General features: G+C 43.0%; 2 protein-coding genes across 2 annotated transcripts in view; both read left to right on the top strand.

The window, feature by feature from the left end:
• The window catches only part of TBC1D9B (TBC1 domain family, member 9B (with GRAM domain)), a gene marked incomplete at its 5' end in the record, with an annotated part of 18,286 nt that extends 11,516 nt beyond the window's left edge, over positions 1-6,770 (top strand). The window contains 8 exons of the mRNA XM_010179199.1: positions 434-532; positions 1,351-1,419; positions 2,232-2,472; positions 2,843-2,908; positions 3,064-3,135; positions 4,684-4,731; positions 5,173-5,279; positions 6,078-6,770. Of these exons, the coding sequence (XP_010177501.1) occupies positions 434-532; positions 1,351-1,419; positions 2,232-2,472; positions 2,843-2,908; positions 3,064-3,135; positions 4,684-4,731; positions 5,173-5,279; positions 6,078-6,770 (1,395 nt within the window). The remainder of the gene's footprint in view (positions 1-433; positions 533-1,350; positions 1,420-2,231; positions 2,473-2,842; positions 2,909-3,063; positions 3,136-4,683; positions 4,732-5,172; positions 5,280-6,077) is intronic.
• Positions 6,771-9,067: 2,297 nt separating this feature from the next.
• LOC104536547 (chromosome unknown open reading frame, human C5orf45) overlaps positions 9,068-9,269 on the top strand; it is a 3,670-nt gene continuing 3,468 nt past the window's right edge. The window contains exons 1-2 of the mRNA XM_010179198.1: positions 9,068-9,127; positions 9,193-9,252. Coding sequence (XP_010177500.1) covers positions 9,068-9,127; positions 9,193-9,252 — 120 coding nt within the window. The remainder of the gene's footprint in view (positions 9,128-9,192; positions 9,253-9,269) is intronic.

Raw genomic sequence — 9,269 nt, 5'->3', positions numbered from 1 at the left:
AAGAGTGTCACCAAATTCATCTTGCTTGTCTGACCTAGACCATAGAAAAGCCTGTTTACTTTGGTGTTTCTAGCTGAATCTCATAGAGGTCCTAGAAAAAAACAAGGCTGGAAGAAATGACATTTCTGTTTTCTTATCTCTGCGACTGTGCAAGGTCTGTATTTCTGTCAGCCCTGACAGATGCGTTTTCAGTTGTTGTTTAGAAACCTCTGATGTTAGATTTCTCATGAATCCTGAATGTCTTCTCTTGCAGGACAGGGGTGAATAGGGAACAGAGCTCAAGTTTTTATCTCATCTTTTTGCCACTGGTAAAAGGCTTCTAGGGCTTTTGGATGATCTCTGAGGGGACAGTACACTTGTTACAGAACATGTAATTGAACGAGGGTTGTTCTTTAGGAGATGATGTTGACCTGGTCCTGCTTCCTTTCTTTAGAAATTTAGCAATCTGAAGGCAGATGACATTGAACAAATGCGTTTTAAGCAAAGGCTGAAAGTGATCCAGTCTCTGGAGGATACAGCCAAGAAGAGCGTGGTATGTGACTCCCAGATCAAATGAGCTACCAAATGGCGTATCAATGGAACATGTTTTATTGTGAGCATCTAGAAAGTTTGTGCTGTAGCAGACCTGGTTTTAAGTGACTTAAATTGTGGTTAATGGGAAAAATGGATTTACTGGATGAATAGTGGATTTTTAGTTTTCTTCTTCACATGGCTCTAGTTAATCTACTAAAACAGTTTGAAGTGCTAGGGTATGATTGAATGAGATTTGGCATGGAGAAAGACCAAAAACACTTGTAGGCCTTGTAATAGTCTCCATTGCCTGGTGCTATCTGTTTTACTGCTTGCCTGGAATCTTTGAGGAAAGCTAGCTACCAGATAATTATTTTCCTGCCACTTAGAGAGTATGCTAGCACATTAGGGGGTTTACAGAAGGGTTCATGGCCAAAGGGGAGTATTCGTACCTATTGCAATTGTCTCCCATGTCGCAGGTGAAGAACCTCATCCACTGTTGTTTTTCAGTGCATCTGAGTGAAACGTGAAGATAAAAACAAGATGTAGGGGCAACACAGTCTGCACAGTCAGATCTGCACAAACAGGAAATAAGCACAGTAGCTTTTTTATAGCTGCTCAAAATGTCAGCAGTTTCTGCTTGACCAGAAACTGTTTTCCTGACCTGTAATCTATAGCAATGAGAGGGATTAAAATGGCTATATTTTATCTCCTGTCTTCTGTCATATCTCCTTGCACTTTTTTTTCTCTTATATGTTACACAGATTTTTTTCAGTGAGTCGTATTTATTTTTTCTAGCTTTGAACTAAATTGTTCACTCTATTTTCTCCCTAACTATAGGTCCGAGCTGTGTCTAGTGACATTGGTTTCTCTATTGAAGAACTAGAAGAGCTGTATGTAGTGTTCAAGGTAAGAAGCTGGAGTGAGGAAGAATGTATTCTGACACAGAGGGAACAAATACCAAAATAAGTTGAAAGGGAAGCAGTGACTTTGCTTTGATTCTTAATCAAACCTATCAGAAGCAGATGTAGCATTCTATTGTACGTGGTTATACATGGTGCCAGTGAGACTGGCCCTATTACTGTCAGATTGATTTTTATTCTTTTTTCCCAAATATGGCCAAAGCACATTGACAGTATTTGAGTGATACCTAATCAGAAAGAGTTCGTGGAGTCAATGGAAAGGAATGTCACATAGCACTTAGAACGGGGAGCTAGGAGTGACTGTACCTCAGTTTTTGTTACCAAGTTTGCCATTGACTTGCTCTGTAATTGTGACAGAATTACTTAAATGCTTTGCCTCTCTTTGTCAATATATGTATTTTTAGAAGAGTGATGTTACCCATCTGCGTTTACCAGGCACTGCAAATTCAGTTGCACTGTGCTGTAGACTCGGAAAGAGAGGCTTAGTCCTAAAACCTGCATGTTCCCTTTGTAGTAAAGCCTGAGTGTCATTTCATTCAAACATGAAATCGTGGGGTTTGTATTTTTCTCTCAAAATTGTTCTTTGTGCTTTTTGTGAAATCTTTGTCTTTTCCTTCATTTCAAAATATTTTGTAGGGAAGTAACACTAGGAATAATGGGGGAAGATTATAGACATTTCAGGACACGTTGTTTCTTCTCTGCTTACTCAGTGCTATGCTTGAGCTATAACAAAGTCTCCACTCTTGTGGACTGTTGTAGTGTAGTATCATCTGACCTATTAATCCTTTCCCTCCGAAGGCAAAGTATCTGATGAGCTGTTACTGGGGAAATAATCGTGCTGCAGCTGCTCGCCGAGATCAGAGTTTGCCCTACCTGGAGCAGTATCGCATAGACATGGAGCAGTTCAAAGAGCTGTTCATCAGTTTGACCCCCTGGTCCTGTGGCGCTCATACGCCTGTGCTAGCAGGGCGTTTGTTCCGGCTCCTGGATGAGAACAGGGATTCTCTCATTAACTTCAAGGAGTTTGTGACAGGGATGAGTAAGTGGTGGTTTTTGAGACGATTGAATATTGCAAAAAATGTTTCTGTCCTTTTCCAGACAGAGAACTATAAAAGGAGATAGCGATGCTTGCACTGTCATGAGGGGAGGGTGACAGCCTTATGGGATGCCTCAGGCAGAACAGAAGATTGCCTTTTTGCTGCTAGGCAGTCTCCTGTTTTGGGACATGATAGGTGGCAAACCAAGAAGATACAGCTTTGCTGTGAATTTTTTTACTGCTTCTGCACAGGGCTTTGCGCAGTTAGCATTTCCTCATTGCATGTGAACTCACTCTGTTTTGAGCCTGTGAGCAGAGTGTGATTCTTTATCCTAAGCACCGTTTTTCTTATCCTTTTGTTTTTTCTTCACAGGTGGGATGTACCATGGTGACCTCACTGAAAAACTCAAAGTACTTTACAAACTGCATCTACCTCCCGGTGAGTGATCTGCATTCATATATAGCCACCATTGAGCATGGTCTGTTCTGACATGCAGTTGAAAAGGGATGCCTGATGAATTTTGCTAATGAAGTGGGTGATACTGCTGTTCAATTAGTTTAGAGATCTTAACATTTCCTTCTTTGTAAATACAGCTCTGAATCCAGAGGAGACAGAATCTGCTTTGGAGGCCACAAATTATTTCACAGAGGATGTTACAACAGAAGGTAATGCAACACTTGCTGCCTTTACCTCTCAGTTTAGGCAGGAGCTGCAGCATAAATCCATGTGCTGTGAATGGTGATTTTTTGCAAGGCATGGTCTCATGATGGCAGCATGTTAAGATTGCCAGTGTGTTTGCCAGTTTGCTTTATTTGTTGCATGGTAGGAACAAAGTTTGGTGCTGAAACTCCTCAGTGCCTATTTTGTGCAGAACACAGCGTGCCCTGAAGCACAATCATAGGCTGATGAGGAGGAGCAGTGTACTTTTACCAGTGTAAAAGTGTAGTGTACTTCTCCCACCATGATTCAGGTTTTCCATGCAAGTCTCATTGTCTCTCTTCTTGTTTTTGTTTCCTTCTCTGTCTGTCTATGTCTGGCCTTTTCTTCTGTTTTATCTGGGATATTGTCCCCTCAACCCCTCTTTCTGCTGCTCAAGTATCTTCTTTTGTCTCAGAGCTGGATTTCTGCCTGCACTGTGAGTCTCAAGGTCAGTCCATGTATTACATGCATGCATTGAGCATGGCTATAATGCTGATATCATCTGCCAGCACCAGTGTGCTATTTAAAATATTCTGAAGCTGTTGCTGCAGCTCCTCTCTCATGACACTTCCATTATGAATAAAGTGCTCTAGGTAATTAGGTATCTTTCAGTATAGTCTACCTATTGAATTTCAACCTTGGTCAAAATGGGTTTTGTCTGGTTTCTTTCAGTGAAATTTATCTCACCCTGGACACTAGCAGGGGGTAAAGAGGTTTAGAGCAGAGTGTAGGGGGTGCTAGGCTTGCTGGCCTGGCTAGATGATATCTGTGCATCCTCCACAGTCTTGTAATCTAAAGAAATAAGGATGCATGCCATTGTATTGAACTGTTAGTAGGCTAATTTACTGTATTTCTTAAAATACAATTTTAGGGATTGTCAAATAGGAGGTGAGAGTATGTCACTTGTGCCAAATGTTTGCCAAAATGTAATAATGTTTAAAAAATAAATCTGAGTTAGTACAAGGGATAGTTGTGCTGTTTGGTACTAGGGGGCTAACTTAAGTGAGAGTTGAGCCACGACTCCCTGTATAATCTTGTGACATAAGGAACCAGAAGCAAAGTTAGATTCTGCAAATTACTCCCAAAGTGTCAGTTGAGTTAGTGAATAATGGTGAGTGTAGATATTAGTCACATGTGTGCTCAGTGGTTTGGGTTTTTTCCATTTTTTATCTTGCTTTGGATAACTGCACTTCTCTGTCTTTAAGCCATCACATTGCTTGGCTGTCTTTCATATCTGCGTTTCACCCTTTCTCTTTAAGAGTTCTGCCCTCAACCTCAGCTCTTCAACCCACTTTTTCAGTGTGGCTTTTCATCCAGTACATCTCGTCAACCTCTTGCTTCCATCCTGTTCTGTTCAGTCTTCCAAACATGATGTGGGAGTGTGAGATTTAACAGCTATCAAATATATTCTTGTATGATTTTAATTTGTATGTGAGTTGTCTTATGTTCTTCATGCGTTGTATTGCTGAAAAATCATGTATTAATTATTCTTTAATAATTCCATAACTTTTCAGAACCCCAAGAAGATAAAGGAAGGAGAAATGAGAATGGTCCAGAAAAAGGTAATTTCATCTTAAATAGACCACATTCTAGTCTTGTCTCTCTCATATTACGAACTGTTCATTGTCCATTGCTGTATCAATGAGACCTTTCAAAGTGTCCCTCATGGACAGAGGTAAAGTGGGATATGAGTTGGGATATAAATTCCTCTTACGCCTGACTTCTCTGACTCTTTCACATGCCAAGATCATAACATTTGTAAGTCACCTTTGGTAAACTGTCAACTCATAGAGTTCATTTAGAAGTTAAGCTAGTGCAGCGGTGTTAAAATTTTTGCTCTACTGAGCTGGATCAGATAAACCAACAGAAAACAACGCAGCCCTTCTGGTAGATGCATTCCTGAACTGACAATAAAACCTATGTCCAGCATGATTTTTGCTGGCACAGCATTCACTTTTTAACCATTAACCACCTCACAGTAGTGGCTTGGTCTTGCCTTGCAGAGGAGAAAGGTACCAGTCCACAGGACTATAGATACTACCTAAGAATGTGGGCCAAGGAGAAAGAGTCCAAGAAAGAAACCATTAAAGATCTCCCCAAAATGAGCCAGGTAAGAAGTGAATGGGAAGGTTTCCAGTCATCTGACTGCCAGCTTAGTGGGGAGTTCAGCAGTGTGTGCTGCCATTTTGCCTGCCTGTTCAGTCCTTGCCTGTCGATTGCCCAGCTGTTCTGATCTGGTGAGCTTTAGAAGCCTCTTAATTCCACGCATTTGTGTTGAATTCCCCACTGGACATGGACAAATGGCTTTGTTTCCACCAATCAAATGTATTTGATTCTCTCTATCTCCCAGACCAGTTTTTCCTATAAGAACTGCAGTCTGTGTTTTCCCTCCAGAGCAGTATGTTTGGAATACGCCATCAGTCATAGAAACTTGTTTGGCTCTTTTGGCTTTGCATTGCCTCAAGTTACAGCTGCTTGGTGGAGAGCAAAGGATGTGGTTACAGGAAGGAGAGTCTGATGACTGGTGTGATCTTTTCTGTCTCTTATTTTCTTGATGGATGCTACTTAAATCAATTTGGAAATGCTTAGAGGCTGACCACAGAAGAGTAGCAGGACAGAAGTAAAACTTTAGGTTTTCTCAAATGTGAATATATGAGTACTCTGTTCATCTGTCAGCAAAAAAACCCCACTGCTATTAAATTGCTCGCTGTGTCTCAATTCAGTCACTACCAGCAGAGAGAGAAGAGTTTGCCTATATTGGACTGTTCTGAATCAGCACAGTTAAGTTGCCACTTACTCAGTGGGGAGGCAAATAAACAAGGAGATTGTCAAGATGGTGCCTGTTGCTTCATCTGCCTGTCAACCTTTTTTCAGTCTAAAGTATGATTTTTTTTTTTTTCTTTTAAAGGAACAATTCATAGAGTTATGCAAGACCCTTTACAACATGTTCAGTGAGGACCCAGTGGAGCAAGAGCTGTACCATGCCATTGCCACTGTAGCCAGTCTCCTCCTGCGAATTGGGGAGGTTGGAAAAAAATTCTCCAACAGGCCCATGAGGAAGTCTGAGGACTGCAAAGCAAACAGCACCCAAGATCTTGTGAGTGAAGAGGAGTCACCAACATCTGAACAGAGTCAGAATTCAGCAGTGGAGCAGCAACCCCAAGCTGACCATGAGGACAAAACCTGCAGAGATGCTCAGCCTGAAAAAACACAGCAGGAGAACCAAACTCTAGGAGATGGGTCAGGGGAAGGACAAGGCTCTCCTTTACAGCTGCTATCAGATGATGAAACCAAAGATGATATGTCCATGTCTTCCTACTCCATGGTCAGCACAGGCTCCCTGCAGTGTGAAGACATTGCAGATGACACAGTCCTGGTTGGTTGTGAAGGCAGCAGTTCAGCTGCCAGGTACGGTAGTACCATTGATACTGACTGGTCCATCTCCTTTGAGCAGATCTTGGCCTCCATGCTGACAGAAACAGCCCTTGTAAACTACTTTGAGAAAAAGGTTGACATTCTCCAAAAGATCAAAGATCAGAAGAAGGTAGAGAGGCAGTTCAGCTCATCCAGTGACTATGAACTTTCTTCCGTGTCAGGGTGAACTCAAGAAAGCAGGGATGGAAGATAAAACAGGGAGATGACATGGCAGATGGCAGGATGGTTTGGTATTTTGTGTTTGGGGGTTTTATTGTTTAATCAGAGACCAGTAACCACACAATTACAATAGATTCCAGTCACTAAGGGGCTTCTGGCAGTGACTATTTTGTGTAGGTGCTTCTTTGGCTACTCTGGCTGACAGAATTAGATTTACATTCTCAAGAGCCATTAGAACCTAATAGCCCTCGACATATAGAATTACCACCATAAATTATGCATGTCTGCCTTTTGCTATCTTTCATTTTAATGAAGTTTTATTTTGGACAGTAACTGCTCCTTGTCTGCCCTTGTTTGCTGTAGGTTCCTGGGTAACTTGCACAGCAGATGCAGCCTGGCTTGAAACCATATTCACCTCTGGCTGCCAACCTGAGAGCTAATGCAGTGTAGTCAAGTGCTATAGGACCCTGACCCATGAATAGTCTTGTAAGTTCTTCAGTGCTGTTCTGTGACTCAGCAGCTATAATGCACATGTGCCCCACCGCTCCAGCACCCTAAGATCTAAACACAGAGATTTCTCACATCTGCGGGTTTCTTTCAGGTGTGATTTGGCATTTTCATAGTGTATGATCACTTTCTTTCTCATTCAGCATTTGGGAGTTTAAATTTAGACAAACCTGGTTTTCTAGCATTTGCTTTTCTAATTCTTTGAAAGCCATTGGTTTTAGTTTGTCTGGGAAGCCACAAGCTCCTTGACTTCAGTGCAGATGTAATATTAAGTCAATCAATGGGCTTATGATGGCTGTAATTAGAGAATATGTTCCTAAATTAGAAGTTGGTGAGTCAGCCTCAGCCTTACAGGGCAGCAGCACACTGGTCTGCTGGACTTTTCTTGTCAGTACTGAAAACATTCATTGTTTCTTGCTGATTCTCCATTTTATTAACTAGTGATGGGTCCAATTTTTAGGAAGACCCCTAAGACTGTTCTGATCAGTCAGCCCTCACCAGTGCTCGGGGCAGGAAGATACGCAGGAGTGTTGTGCCACCTGCAGCTGCTCAGTGTGTCCTTTCTGAACGCCTCCAGTACAAAGAGTGGAGCAACCCATGTGCTTTTAGAAACTACACATCAAAGGGCACTTGTACCTAAACAGGGCAGATTCAAAGCAGTGTGGCCCTCTGCCATCAGCCCATTACAGGAAACCTCAATAGACAAGATCCCTTTCCAGTTAGGGGCATAATGACTGCGAGACTGCTTTTTAAATCAAGACCAGAAGAAACTAAGAGTTAGCCTTCTGGTAGTAGGGCATCTGCTCTGAGGAAGGAGAATCGATGCTGTTCCTACAGGTAAATTCATCTCAGTACACAGGTATCTGCCTTGCAGGGCCAGAGTGAGAGATGGCTGCTGCTCGGCAAGAGCAGACCCTGCACTGAAGGCAACGTTTGGTACAGCTTTTGGCTTGGCGTTTGGAGTACAAAGGATGGGAAGGACACGTACGGTTGGGTGTTCCCATTTAACACTACTTGTGGTGTCCTACTCAGTGTTAACTCCTCCTTGTGACATTCTCTGTATGTATTCACAGCTGGTACATATTTCTTATTTCTCTGCCTCCTCTGTCCTGTGTCACCAGAGAGCAGCCATTAGTAAAACTGCTTTTACTAATTATTCAGTAATTTATTGTAATTTTTTTAAAGTACAAATAATGTGATTTTACACTGTCTGTCTTATCTGTCATGTACTCAATAAATGAACCAGAATCCTATAGGCTACCTTGACTGCCTTTTATTTCTTTGAGCTCATGGAGTATTTCTTGTTCTTTGTCCATGGCAGTTATATAAAAGAGCAGACTTGGTATGACTGGAGGCTGACTTTTTTTCTTTTTCTTATTTTATTTTTTCTTCTTTTTTTCTCTTTCTTCTTTTTTTTTCTTTCTCTCTCTTTGCTCTTTCTCTCGATTTCTTTTTTTCCATTTTTATATTTCTTTTTTTTAGTTATTGTTCTGCGTATTTACTCTCTGTCCAACACAGCCCGACGCAGCTTTAGGTAGGTGCCAACACGACTGTTAATTATGCAGGTGCAGACACAAAATGTTTTCCCTCCTGGAAGGAGGTTACCTTTATCAACTAAACACGCATCCAGGCTCCCCCTGCCCGCTCCCGGTGCAGGCAGCGCTCCCGGTGCGGGCAGCTCGGGGCGGTCAGTCGAGGCTGCTCGGCGGACTGGGGGCCAGAGCGGCGCCTCGCTGGTCGCGGCGGTGTCACGTGGCCGGAAGGCGCGTGTTGCTATGGCGAGGGCGGGCGGCGGGCATGGCGGCGCGGTTCTGGGTGTTGCGGTGCTGCTCCTGCCGCCTCTTCCAAGTGCAGCAGGTGGGTGCGGGCCGGGGAAGGGAGCGGGCTGCGGGTCGTGACTGACCCTCTCTGCTCCCTCTTAGGCCAAGCGGAGCGGGAAGTGGAGCTGCAGCGTGTGCGGCCAGCGGCAGGCGGGGCAGAAGGTGAGAGGCTGGGGAGG

This window comes from Mesitornis unicolor, unplaced genomic scaffold, assembly GCF_000695765.1.
Source record: "Mesitornis unicolor isolate BGI_N332 unplaced genomic scaffold, ASM69576v1 scaffold27502, whole genome shotgun sequence".
In the NCBI taxonomy this organism is placed as follows: domain Eukaryota; kingdom Metazoa; phylum Chordata; class Aves; order Mesitornithiformes; family Mesitornithidae; genus Mesitornis; species Mesitornis unicolor.
This window is presented reverse-complemented; position numbering and strand designations above follow the sequence as displayed.